This window comes from Lontra canadensis, unplaced genomic scaffold (assembly GCF_010015895.1).
Source record: "Lontra canadensis isolate GAN:19392208 unplaced genomic scaffold, GSC_riverotter_1.0 scaffold64, whole genome shotgun sequence".
Lineage (NCBI taxonomy): Eukaryota > Metazoa > Chordata > Mammalia > Carnivora > Mustelidae > Lontra > Lontra canadensis.
Window position 1 is genome coordinate 2,366,800 of NW_022631058.1, and position 14,753 is coordinate 2,381,552.

A 14,753-nucleotide genomic window follows, 5' to 3' on the forward strand; every position below is an offset into this window, starting at 1 on the left:
ATAAAAACTAAATGCCATCTCAGGACAGAGCCTGGCATCTTGATACCTGCTTGCAACCAAGAAAAGAGAGAAAGTTTGGGAGCAAGGGACCCAGTGCAGGCAGACTTGGGCTACAATAGGTTTAAGGATGTTGATAACTAGGGAAAATCCATGCTCCTTCATCCCCTATAAATGGGCCTCCAGTGGCTTCATCCAGACAAGCCCTAGTTTGACCTCCAGAGGGCAGCTATGTGAGGGATGAAGCATCTCGATCTGACCCTGCCAAACCTCCCTACCGGTCATTCCACTAAGACTGCACTGGGTTGGATTTGGGGCCTAGCTCTCATTGTGCACATAGTAGGTACTCAATATATGAATAATATAGCAATAACTAAAGGGCTAAAATGTACTCGAACTCTTATGCTCAAGGATGATTAGTCAGCCAACCACAATTCTAACCAATACTGATAAACAATAAATACTACTACTAATAATAATGTCCATACATTGCTGTTTTGTGTACCTGTGAAGATTATAGGATATTGAAAGCTTAATGGGAAGAAAAGGTAAATATAAAGGTAGAAGCCTCTCTGCAAGGGAAGGAAGATCAGTCTTAAGCCATGCTTCGTTATTTCCACAGTTTTGCTAAATCAAACCTGTTTACCTCTGCTTACCAAAAGATAAGTGTGGAGGTGTGTGAATGCTGTATAGACGTGGAACTGAGCATGAAGCTTGCCATTGGCCCATGCAACATATCCTGCTTTGGCATGATAAAGCTTTCATGCCAACTGAATGCTTAACGTGGCTCCTTCCCAGATGAACTGAGCTATACCATCAGGGTTCTTGGTTGCAAATAAGAGAAATATACTCTGGTTAACTGGAGCAGAAAAGGGAATTGATTTGGGGCACCTGGGTGGCTCAGTGGGTTAAAGCCTCTGCCTTCGGCTCAGGTCATGATCCCAGGGTCTTGGGATCGAGCCCCACATTGGGCTTTCTGCTCAGCAGGGAGCCTGTTTCCCTTCCTCTCTCTCTCTCTCTCTGTCTCTGTGTGCCTCTCTGCCTGCTTGTAATCTCTATCAAATAAATAAATAAAAATCTTTAAAAAATAAAATAAAAAATAATTTTAAAAATAAAATAAAAAATAATTTAAAAAAAAAAGGGAATTGATTTGAAGGACAGAGTAGTCTGCAGAATCAACAAGAAGCCTGGAAAACCAGCCTCAGGGAGAAATCAAGCAAAGGGAAGCAAAACCACAGCTCTGCCCCTGCAAAAATTTGTTTAGAAGGCTGCCACTCGCACCTGTACCCAAGACAGTCACTGTCACACCACTGGACCTGAACATATGTAAGACCGCTGACTGCCCATATAACTTCATTTCATGCCCTCAAGATTTGAAGTCCTCCGATTTTAAAACTTACTACAAAGCAGCAGTCAATAAAACAGTGTGGCACTGGTATAAACACAAAATACAGACCCTGGAATAGAGATCCCAGAAACAAACCCTTACATACCTGCTCAGATTATTTTTGAGAAGGGTTCTAAGGTTATATAATGGGAAAAAGACAGTCTATTCAACAAACGGTGCTAAGAAACCTTGATATGTATATGCAAAAGAATGAAATTGGACCTTCACCTAATACTATATAAAAAAATTAACTCAAAGTGAATCACATACCTAAAGGGAAGACCTAAAACTATAAAAAAAACCAGAAGATAACTCAGGGCAAAAGCTTCTTGACATTGGATTTGGCAAAGAGTTCTTGGAGGTGATACCAAAGGCACAGGCAACGAAAGAAAAAAATTGGCAAATTGGACTTCACGAAAATTATAAAATTTTGACATCAAAAGACAGTATCAACAAAATAAAAAGGAAAACCATTGAATGGGAGAAAATATTTGCAAATCATCTATCTGATAAGAAATTATATCCTGAATACTTACAGAACCCCTAAAACTCAACAATGACAACAACAACAACCAAAAAACCAATCTGACTCAGAAATGGGCAAAGGACTTGAGTAGACATTTCTCCAAAGAAGACACACAGATGGTGAATAAGCACATGAAAAGGAGCTCAACATCACTAATTAGAGAACTGCAAATCAAAGCCACAATGAGATACAATCTCGTTAGGATGGCTACAATCAAAGAAAGAAACTAACAAAAAACAGAACAACAAGTGTTGATGAGGATGTGGAGAAATTGGAACCCTTGTGCACTGTTGGTAGGAATGTAAAACGGTACAGCTGTTAGAAAACAGCATGGCAGTTACTCAAAAAATTAAACATAGAATTGTCATATGATACAGCAATGCCACTTCTGGGTATATACCCCTAAATATTAGAAGCAGGGTCTCAAAGAGATATTTGTACATCTATGTTCATAGCAGCACTACTCACAATCACTAAAATGTGAAAGCAACCTAAGGGTCCATCCACAGATAAACAGATAAACAAACTGTGGTATATACATATAACATAATATTATGCAGCCTTAAAAAGGAAGGCAGTTCTGACATAGGCTACATACAGCATGGTTAAACCTGAGGACATTGTGCTAAGTGATATAAGTCAATCACGAAAAGACAAATACTGTATGATTCCATCAAGGTACCATACTTAGTTTAAATCATACATAAAGTAGAATGGTGGTTGTCGGGGTTTGGGGAAAAGGAGGAATGAGGAGTTACTGTATAATGGGTATAGAGTTTCAGTTTTACAAGATGAAAAGAGTTCCAAAGATGCATGGTGATGAGGGTAGCACACTTCAAAATGATTGAAATGGTAAGTTTTTACGTTTCTGTCCTTTACCACAAAAAAACTGAAAAAAAAAGGGGGGTCACAGTCTGAGTGCTAGCATCAGACTGGGTACCTTGAGATTTTGGCCCCTGTTTCTGGACAAAGAGGCAGGGAAGGGACAACCTGCCCCATCCCATTTCCCTAACAAGAGGTCTAGCCCTGTCCTCCATCCTGCTTGGCATGAAGCAAAATAGGCAGAGTGTACTGTGAAGCCTGAAACAACAAATACCTCTCATTCATCCCACTGAAATCAAACAACCATTAGGAGCCTTTATTCTCATCATCTGTTGAAACTAACCTGGATGGCATCCTTGGTTTTCCTGCCTGGCACTGCCACCCTAACCTGTGGTATCCTCCGTGTGGACGTGCTGGCAGCTGGGCAGGAAAGGCAGTGGGCTCTTTCCAAAATGAAGGAGACGAACCTCTGACTTCCTTCCAGTTAACAAGCACATCACTTCTATTTATCATCACTCATTCATTCAACACTCATGTGTATGCCTGCCGCGGAGTCCGGTCCTAGAAATACAGTTGTGAAATGGAAAGACATCACAGCCCTGATGGGATTTATAGTCCAGTGACCCAAAATTCACCCCTAAGGAAACTCCCTACAGGATATTCTTTTGTTTTGTTTTGTTTTTAAATTTGAAAGGGAGAACAAGTCAGGGAGAGTGGCAGAGGGAGAGGGGGAAGCAGACACCTCACAGGGAACCCCACATGGGACTCAATCCCAGGACCCCAGGACCCCAGGATCATGACCTGAGCTGAATGCAGGCTCTTAACCATCTGAGCCACCCGGGCGCCCCCCTATAGAATATTCTTTTCTGGAGGCTTTTAATAACAGCCTAAATTCTGATCAGCTTCATGGCCTCCAAGCTGCTATCCCTAAAAAGATAAAAATGACCTCAGTGACCACTCAGCTTCCCTCGACCTATGGGATGTATGAAAGTGTTCAGATGTTGAGCTTTTTACTTCTCAGAATTTATGTAAACAGATGATTATTAAGGTATGGAAATGACTCCCTTTAACTCAGTTCCCTAAAATTTAAAACAACAAAGCAGCCCACTGTGCCCTGTTTCCCTAATTATAGTTAGGCGTATTTCACACAAGGAGGTACAAAGCTGAGCAAACACAGACATTCTTGTGGTCCCAGGCATCTCCTTCTAGCCCCCCATAGCTTGCCCTGTGGCAAAATACAATTTACTTCTGAAAAGACCACAAAGCTTTCAGCAGCTTCTCACTGATAGGCCCTGAAGAAAACAGAAGGGTCTAGGAGGGTAACTACTTGACTTTGAATTAATGGGAGATTTCTATATCTATGTAGATATGGATATAGATATCTTTTTTAATGGGACATTTTTATAAATCATTTCACATCTGTTCTTAAAACCAACAGGAGGGGCTGGCAAGTTATCACATGGGACCACAGACTCAGTGCCTAAGAACAGGTACCGTTGGTATAAATACATAAAGTCGGCTGGGTATAGGAAAAGAAGTCCTATTCCTGCATTACAACTAAACATAAATAACCACCGTTGTACACTGTTAAAACAAATACAACAAAACATGGCCATGTAACATCCCTCTCTATAGGCTGTCTGCCTCAAGAAACAGAAGGGGAACCTACCTAGGTATCTGGCCTTCTGGTGGTTACTTTTATTAGTTGTACGACATTAGTCAATTTGCATCACTTTTTGGGGTCTTAAAGTCTCAACTGTAGAATATAAAAGCTCAAACCAGAAGAACCCTAAAGTCTTTTATGTTAACAAAATATTTTCAGAATCCAGTATGTGCCCCACTCTTTAAATATACTGTACAACAAGGATGCAAAATAACCATTATTGTGTCCATTTTTCAGATAAGGAATTGAGGCCCAGAGAGTGTAGGTATAGCTGCACTCGACTTCCGATTGCTCTAGTTCCAAAGCCTGTGTTATTCTACCCCATAGAATTTTCCACTATGTGTCTAGGGCTATGCTTACAGGCCCCTGCAACTCTAGGGAAGCAAGAGAGTAAAGACAGTCTCATCACCTAGGCCTAAACCAAGCCAGCAAATCAGCAGGGAAAATGCAAAATTGTATACAACTATAGGAAGGCGAGGGCAGAGTGGGCGGGGTAAGATGGATAGAAATAAAGAAAAAGAACAACAAACAGAAAAATATAAAATCAGAATCTATGATAACTAGAAATAGAATGGATAAACTACTTAGCTGTGTAACTAAGGACCCTGTTTCTTTCCATCTTCTGCTCCGCCTCCCTATGTCATGTGTCTGTTAAGCTTGGTTCTCCTCAAGGTCATGAGATAGCTGCTGGTGCAAAGAGCTATGTGTTTCCTCATTCAAATCTGCTAAGAGAAAGAAATATTTTGTCTGAGCATTTCAAGCAAGAGTCCTGAAGTTCACGGAATGACATCTTGGGTCACACTCCCACCCCTCAATCAATAACCATGGCCAGAGAAGTAGGATAGCTGAAGCAACCGGAACCCAATCCCCATGAAAATACTGTCTTATTGATAGATTCTCGCCTTTCTTCCTAGTTTACCGGGTCTTAATTCCTCATTCACCCTACTGATTCTCAGGGATGGCTTCAAGGATGTGTGACATGTGCAGTCACACAAGGCCCCACTTTTGGTTTAATGCTCTGCTGTCACCATCTTGAAATTCCTAAGAAGGTATGAACAATGGGCCCCACGTTGTCATTTTGCATTAGGTTGTGCAAATTATGTAGCCAGTCCTGTTAACTCCTCCTCTTCCCAAATTTCTGCATTGGGAGTGCCTTTTGGATTGATCTTGGACACTCTCACTTTCTCTATCATCTCTGTGTTCTGGCTTAGGTGAATCATTTCTGTGGCTTTAAATGCTCTCCATCCAAAGATACTACTTAGCTCAAACACCCCTGCCAAGCTCATCTACTTATATCCAACTTGCCATAGTGATACCTCAACCTGGATGTCTTAATGGGCAGCACACACTTAAAAATATATAAAATATTAATTTTTTCATTTTTTCTTTTTATTTATCTTTATTATGATCAATTAGCCACCATATAGTGCATCGTTAGTTTCTGATATAGTGTTCAATGAATCTTTTTATTTCCTCCCCCCAAATACCTTTCTTCTCCCATGCTCACTACAATCAAGGTTCTTTGGGTAAATTTCTGTACCTTTACACACCATCTCCCTTTCCTGATTCAAAGCATTTGTGTGTTTCTTGTTCCTTCTGTCCACCAGAATGTCTGTATCAAATTACATTTCCACAGACAATCTATCATAAAGCCCATTTACCCACACCCTGACCATGAGAGTTTATTCTTTCTTCTACTAGTCATTGGATAGGTAGAAAAAGTTTATTGTCTTATTTCCTATTCTTTCAATTATGAAAATGGTCAATTAATTGACATTTGCCTTTCTTCTTTGAAGAACTGATTTTTTTTCCATATGTCCACCTTCCCTGGTAGAATATCTTATTAATTTGTATGAGTCCATTATATATGAAAAACATCAATTGTTTGTCTTAAAATGAGTTAGAACATACTTGGAACAAGGAAAGACAAATCATCATCAGGTCTCACTTTAAGATAAAGCTTGGTAGAAGCAATAGGAATGTTCCTTACTCTGAGACCATAAAGATCGAAAGGGAGAGTGTTGGGGAGCCTGGATGGCTCAGTTGGCTAAACATATGCCTTTGGTTCAGGTCATGGTCTTGGGGTCCTGGGTTTGAGCCCCACATTAGGCTCCCTGCTCAGCTGGGAACCTGCTTCTCCCTCTGCCCCTCCCCCTGCTTGTGCTCTCTGTGTGCATAAATAAATAAAATCTTAAAAAAAAATTTAGGGAGAGGGTTGTGGGTAAAAGACAAAATCAGGTGTAAATGCCATGTTTAGGAATTGAGTTTTGTATGTTTGTGCTGTCAGATGGGTCCCTATGTGGTTGCCACTTGTGCATCAGGACTTTGAATCAATTCCACATAGACTTATGGGCTTTAGTGAGACATAGCTACTTAAGTCAGGTCAGCAAGAGAGTAATGGGCCATGGTGGGGCCCTCCTCCAATGGACACATTTGAGATCCAGTTGAGGGAGCCTGATTCACTTTGGTTCTCCCTTCATATGAAAGATCAAGTACAACAAAGAAGCTTTGTCAGACTGTTTGATGGGAGTCTGATTTAGGGGTGACTTAGACTAGCTACTAGTGGAAATACAAGGTGTCAATGTTTATATTGACAGTAGACCCAGCAAAACTTGCTGATAGATTAGATGAGGTAAAATGAGGGGGAGAAAGGGCTTCAGGGATGACTCCTGGGTTTTGTTTTGAGTGGACAGTAGAGCTACTTACTAAAATTGGGTAAGACTAGGGAAGGAACAGGTTCAGATGACACTAAACTTCAAATCCCAGTGAGTGGGAAAAGTAGCTACTGATAAACAAGGTTTGGATAGGGCAATAGAAACAGGAATGAATAGTTTCTGTAACATTGGGTTTGACAAAGAGGGGTATTCCGGAAGTGCTCAGGACGCAACTGGTATCATTTCAATTCCATAACCTTCAGAAAGGTGAAGTTTGAAGGTAAGTGAAGACTCAGAATGTTCTTGATTCAAGAAAGCAAAATTCAATTTCAATGTGAAGATCACAACTACAGTTAAGTTTCTAGAATTATTTCTATTGACAAACTCGGTGCCCAACGTAATCACTAATATTGTCTTCTGAATCCCTCCATTGCAGAGGCATCATCATAGGCTGTTAACCTGTGTCTGTGAAGGTAGGAAAGTAAGGAGAACACACATAAGTAACCTAGCCAAACTAAGACCTTCTCCGGGACCATTATTCCTTGCTAAAATATATGGGTATATACACCATTACTGAGCAGTTACCATGTGCCAAGGACTGCATCAAATGCAATGTATGCATCATCCCATCTTCACAACAGTCCTGAGGTAGTCAGGTTTGGCAACACATCCAAGTTCACACCATTACTAATCCAATCTACACCAGAATTAGAACCCACACAATTCAACCTCACTTCTTTGAAAAGGTGGCAACTATCTTACTCATCCCTGAGTCCTCCCAACAGTACTGGTCACAATTCCTGGCCCATGGGAGATCACCATAGATTGAGTTGAGTGAGCCTTAATATATGCTCTGTGCTCAATTTCTTCTCAGACCAAGAAAACTATTTCAAAACAAAAGTAAGCAACTACTTATATCTGCCTCTTCCTTGACTGAGGAGTAGGAAGGTTTACACAAAGGCCAACAATCACTAGGAGAGGGATTCAGGTCAGACTCAGGGTGAGGTAATCAGAGTTTCAGAATCTTTCCGTAACAGTATTTTAGTATCAATGTTTTTCTCCATCAATGAATTGGCAAGAATCCACTGACATTTAGGAAAAAGTGTGATTTTTTAAAATGCTCCAATTCTACTAATTTTAGCTTTGGGAAAATTCGACCTATTTTAGACCTATACTTCAGAATATGTTTACTTTGGGCGGGGGGAAAAGAGTTTAAAGCCTTGAAACATGAAACATGAAACCATGAAACCATGTTTCATTACCCTCTCCTATACCAGTCCTTTGCCTTTCTTCCCTCAGGCACTGCTCCAGCCACTGTGCTTTACTTACTCAGTACCAGGCTTGATTCATTTAGTTGGAACCAAATCTGCCGCTGCCTCAACTTCATCAGATCACATTTTCTTCTGCTATTTTTCACCATTTAAAAAAAAAAAAAAAAAAACTTTTTGCAGCTCCACTAATCATTTCAAATTATGCAAATAATTACAAAATTTATAATTTGTGACATCTTGGTGCTTGCTGGTACCAAGCACGATTCTAAGAGCTTTACATGCTTTATACTTCAAAACCACAGTCATCATTTTACAGAGGAAGAGACTGAGGCCAAAATGGTTAAGATCATCAACATAGGAGCTTAAAGTGCAAAAATACAAGATTTGCTGGCAATAAATGTCTTTATTATGATTGTTTTAATGGTTAAAATTTTATTTCCTAGGTAAAGTAGTAACAGGATAAAAAAATTACAAAAAAAACCTCCTTAATGATTCATTTGAATTAACTATAAAATTAAAATACCTAATTAATACCTTCTAAAATAACACAAAATATATATTTAATACAAACCTCAATAATCCACTTCTCCTCTTATGCAATTATTTACAGACTCTGAACTAAGGAAAATATTTAGCCAAACAGTAATTAAAATATGCCCTCAAATAATTTTATCCTAAGTAACCTATACCTTGGGGTAGAATTATTCATTTATTACAATATGTTAATTACATCAATTTTTAGTTACATTTTGTTGGTATGAATTTAGCCCAATTTAAAATCCTGTGTGCCTGGAAAATACAACTAATTCTTCTTAAAAGTTACTAAGAACTTGTAACACAGTTTAATATTTCAGATTTACATCTCACCCTATTTATTTTGAAGGTAGAGGATTTAATGATACCCTTTTCTTTCATGAAGTGGAACTTATTAACAATGTAAAGCAATTTCCTTTCTAAACTGTACAGTTTTATTCAGTTATCTATATAACAGTCTTATACACTAGTAAGCAAAGCAAGCAACATTACTTTTTTAAATAACATCTTTAATTAAAGTTTTTGCAAAGGTAAAATATTAAACTTAAAATAGGTCTTAGTACATCAAAATACTAAGTTCTCTAATTGTATTCCAAGATGGTCTTTAAAACATAATATCCTGTATATCACAGAAGAGCAACCTTGATCTGCAATTGTACAGAATGAATTTTACAAACATAATAAATATATTTACGCCCTTACACATAACAGTATGTACAACAGCAGTTGACCATAGTAGCTCAGAACAGCAAAAGGATTAGCCCCTCCCCCAAAATTGTAGCCCTGACACATACTGGACCGATTTAAGGAAACTTGACTAAAATAGTAGTTACTAATTCAAAGCAGTTCTTCCCTTAAGAGAAGAAAAACATTTCTCTTGTTCCTCAAAATAAACACAAATATTAAGTTCGGTGTGTTCTTCCTTAAATCATAAAAAATGACAAAAGATAGGCTAAGGCAGGCTTAAAAAGGGAATTATAAACTTCAGAATAATTTCCATAGCATAATAGATTAAAATGCAAACTATTTAATATAAACTCATGAGGAACTATTTTAAGCAACTATGTTTTAACCAATGAATTCAAAATCTGAAATAGCTGACTCAGACAGATAGATGGGAAACAGACATGAAATCAAATGAAAACGTACAAAGATGGATCAATAAAATATTCCATTGCACAAAAGTTCAAAAAAGTTCAAGATGAAGTAATCTGAAAATATAGGAATTTTCTCAAGTGGAAGAAAATGCTAAGTTATAAAGGGAACTCCCAAGAGGAAATTATGTGTTTTCCTGTACAAGGCATATTTACCTTTTGAAAAGAATGCTGACATTATTGCTGTAAGGTAACCAAAAATTACTCTTAGAGGGAGACAACCCTTTTTTATTCCTCCATAAAAGCCAGAAAAAAAGAAAACCAAATCTTTGATTTTCAATATAGCAAAAGAAAATCTTTATACAAAAGCTATTATATTTTTATGTTCTTGCTAAAACCAAAATCTATTAGAATATGCTCTTCAAGAACATAGTTTAATCACTATACACACCACTCAGATCCTGATATATTCCTAAGAATAACATCAAGGTGGCTTTGATTTTAAGAGAGGCAACAATATGTGATATGATGACATTTAATTAACAGAAAGAAATGTGAACATTTAAAAAATATAAAAGCCCAATATAAAGATCCCCCTCATATAACAGACATTTTACTCTAGGAACTAATTGCACATTAAAGTTGTTTTAGCCAAATGTGGCTCTCCACAGAAATTAAATGTGCTCTCAGGCAATTCAAATGGTCTGATTATCCAAACGACCACCAAAAAAGAGTACATATACTGAAAGGCACACATTTCCACACTTTACCTAGTAATTTTGTGTAAATTTTCCTTAGCACTGTTAACATTAATCTTTTTTTTTTTGTAGTAAAACGTGCCATCACCATCTGTGCAAATCTCAACAAATCCTCTTCTGAAACCTTTACTTATTTTCATAATACCAAGTCTGAACTATTTTCCCTCTTTGAATAAACATGTTATTTTTATTTTAAATTCTGAAAGTGGGAATCTTTGCCTTTTTCAAAGGAATGACATTTTATAGAACCTAATGAAATGATTTGTTAAATATAATGTAAAAGCATGATTAAGAATTCAAGTACAGTAAAAGATAAGCAAGTGGCATTCTTATAGCAAGCCACTATTATAAAACCAAAACATTCTATCTGATTAAAAAGGAACACGATGCAGTAATATATAAGAGCACAATTTGGTATGCAGTGTTGTTTGGACCGGCTTTCAGAATTTTCACAGGTAAAAGAAAAGCATTTGCCAAGTATGCCATAATTAATATGCAATACACAGGTGCAAATACAAATGGTTATTTCCTGCTTCAAAATAACCCTAGTGAGTCACTCTGAAAGCAGTGGTTGTTCATGTTGGAAAATGTTATAAAAACAGGCCTGTATACAATTCTACTATGAATACAAATGTTATGTCTACATAGAGGGCCCAAAACATGAGCTGTATATCATATAGTAATTCAAGGTTCAGTAGCAGAAGAACTACAATATAGCCAAAGGGTTTCAATCAACATTGCAGCACTGCTAAACTTTTATAGGTAGTTCAGGTGGTTGACTTCTTCATTGGGTAACTATAAACCTATTAGCAACTAACTGAAGGACAACTGAAAAACAGGACTTCTGTGATTTCACCCCCTCCCTTATCTTCTCCCAGATTCATTAACAAAAGCAAACAAACAAAAAAAAAACCTGTGTGTGCTTTGAGAGTAGTGGGGTAAATAAACAAACCTCCCCTCCAAAAAAACTAAATTAATACAGTAAAAATTAAAACCGTATTACACCAGTTAATGGTATCTAAATAAAACCTAACTACTAGCATGCTAGAAACCATCATTTACACCAAAGTTCAGAACATAAGTTAAAGGGACCAAGTTGCTACATGGGGTGGGAAGTAGGAAAAAAAAAAAAAAAAAAAAAAGATTAGCCTTTTTAAGAAGTTTAAAGATTTGTGTTAAAAAAAAAACCATATAACAGCTCACAGTTTTTCTTTGCAATGTAAAGCGTTTCTGTTATTTCTGGAAACACACAAAGGCAAATAAAAGGAAGACGAAAATGGAAGACTTAAAAAAAAAAAGCAATGTACAAGTATCTTAAACACACGTTAATTTTGTCAAGATAGACCACGAAAAAGAATTAGTTATAAGAAAACACAGATGAAGTGTTCCTACAGTTCTCCCAGGCAACTAGTTCACACAGAACACAGCACTGCCATATTGTTCTTTAGAGGCTCTTACAGAATACAGAGCTGTGCATTCGTAATATACATATTACATTTCTATTATTCTTAATATACAAGTCAAATTTCTATGCTTTCTTCTCGATGTGCAAACTGGAGCCCATGCCTACATTACCAATGGCCTGGAAGGGCCACCAAACGAAAGAGAGGTAAATATGTACTTAGTGGCCCAACCCCCCTTTAACCCCAAAATTTCTCCCTCAAATTACAAAGTTGCAATTAAAAAAATTTGTTCAATTAGAATAGTTTTTAAATTCTTCACTAGTAAACACAAGAAACTTTTATAATTACTAAACTGTTTTAAAAAAAATCCAGGTCCTCACTACCCACTGCTTCAGTCAATGCACAGAATGTTATCTGAATGTCTGTTTAGCTTAAAGATTAAACACATATACAAGCATATACTTCAGCCCAACAGGAAAAAATCTGTATCTATTCTTATGTATGTAATTTCAGCTAGATGGTACCTCTGTGAAATAAAACTGTATTCCTGAGGAGCCACCCTGGGGTTTCTTCATAAGGTATGGTATGACTAAAAGAAACACGCATTTTTCGGTAAGGAAACCAAAGTTGTCATTTTAATTCTGTTCAACTCAATGAGGCCCAAGTCTTTAAAAGTTATATTTAATGAGTATGAAAACCTAATTAAAATAAATAACCATTCCTGGGTCAAATTTTGTCTCCAAACTGTGATTACTGATTACTTCCTTTAACTCTTAAAGAGATGTTTCATAAAGCAGGGAAGAAGAGGTATATATTACTGAGGGAGAATAGCTAGTAAAAATATTTAAGACCTATAATGAGAGTTCTAAATTATTTCCTTATACAAGTGAATTAAAATTCAACACCATAATTCTTACCCTTTTGTAAAAAGCTCATATGCAATTTTTACCAAATATAACCACGTACAATAAGCAGTTTCAGTTCAATCTATCAAAAGGGAATTCTCTTCAGTTCGTTCCAACAAGTATCTTCTGATTGAACCCAAGTTGAAGGAAGGACTATAGACAAAGCTTTACATGCTAATTACTGGTGGCAGGTACCTGTATTTAAAATCAACAATTATGGTTTTCCAAAACCCCAACCTCCCCCACCCCAACAACCCCAGGTGCTACAGTTCCATGGCTTGCCAGTTAGTAGTGTCTATGTTGTCAAGGTCTCTTTGTTCCAGTAGCTTTGATTCTACTGCACTTTTCTGACATGCAGAAGTTAAGTTTTGGTTGGTGTATGTCCCAAGTTTCAAACTGTCCACTTTAAATTTTTTTAAGTTTCTTTGTTTTATTTATAAAAGAAAAGAACCAACGCTTCACCATTCTGCATCTCCAATGGCTTTGGAAAATATATAATCTCTTCCATTAAGATTCATAATGCCATCCTTAAGATGAAATTTCCACTTGTTTTTACTTCTGTGTATCTAAATAAATAAAAAAAGAATGTAAAAGATACAATCAAAAGACAGAGCAAACAAAAAACCCATTAATACACCAAAAAATCTGTCTTGTACATTACTACATTTATATTCTTTTAATTGATAATTGACATGTAACATTAGTTACAGCAGCACATGGTTCAATATTTATATATATTACAAAATGATCATAAGTAAGTCTAGTTAATATCCATCACCATAATACAGTTACAAATTTTTTTCTTGTGATGAGAATTTCAAGTATATAACATGTCATTAACTACAGTCATCATGCTGTATATCACACCCCTGTAACTTATTTTATAACTTCCAAGTTTGTACCTTTGACCCCCTTCACACATTTGCCCCATCTATCCTCTGGCCTCTAATAACCACCAATCTGTTCTCTGTGTCTATGAGTTCGGTTTTTGCTTCGTTGTTTTTGGGTTTTTTTGCTTGGTTTGTTGTAGAATCCATATACAAAAGTGAGATCACTTAGCATAACGCCTCAAGGTCCACCCATGTTGTCATAAATGACAAGCTTGCTTTCTTTTTTATGGCTGAATATTACCTCATGTGTATATAAATATATATCACATTTTCTTTCTTTCATCCACTGCTGGACACTTAGGTTGCCTCCATGTCTTGGCTATGGTAAATAATGCTGCAATGAACATGGGAGGGCAGAAATCTTTCAGAGTTAGTGTTCTCCTTTGAATAACCATTAAGGAAGCACAATTACTGAATTATATGGTAGTTCTATTTTGGATTTTCAAGGAACCTCCACACAGGTTTCCACAGTGGCTATACAAATTTACATTCCTACCAAAAGTGTCTAAGGGCTTCCACTTCTCTACAACCACAGGTAACACTTGTTAACTTCTTATCTTTTTGGGAACAGTCATTCTGACAGGTATGAGCTGATATTTCATTGTGGTTCTAATTTATATTTTCCTAACAAATAGTAATGTTGAGTACCTTTTCATGTACCTGTTGGCCATTTTATGTCTTCTTTGGAAAAATGTTCAGTTCTGCCCATTTTTTAAACTGAATTGCTTATTTGCTATTGAGTTGTATGAGTTCTCCATACATTTTGGCTATTAACTCCCTATCAGATATGTGATTTGCTTTCTATTCTGTAGTATTTTTCTATTCTGTAGGTTGCCTTTTCATTTTGTT

The 14,753-nt window shown here is 36.9% G+C and overlaps 1 protein-coding gene across 5 annotated transcripts in view; it reads right to left on the reverse strand.

Moving 5' to 3' along the window:
- Positions 1 to 9,342: 9,342 nt before the first annotated feature.
- The window catches only part of GTF2A1 (general transcription factor IIA subunit 1), a 43,089-nt gene continuing 37,678 nt past the window's right edge, over positions 9,343 to 14,753 (reverse strand). For all 5 annotated transcript variants that reach the window (XM_032878550.1, XM_032878551.1, XM_032878552.1 and 2 more), the window contains exon 9: positions 9,343 to 13,580. In XM_032878550.1, coding sequence (XP_032734441.1) covers positions 13,473 to 13,580 — 108 coding nt within the window. In that variant the 3' untranslated portion in view covers positions 9,343 to 13,472. The remainder of the gene's footprint in view (positions 13,581 to 14,753) is intronic.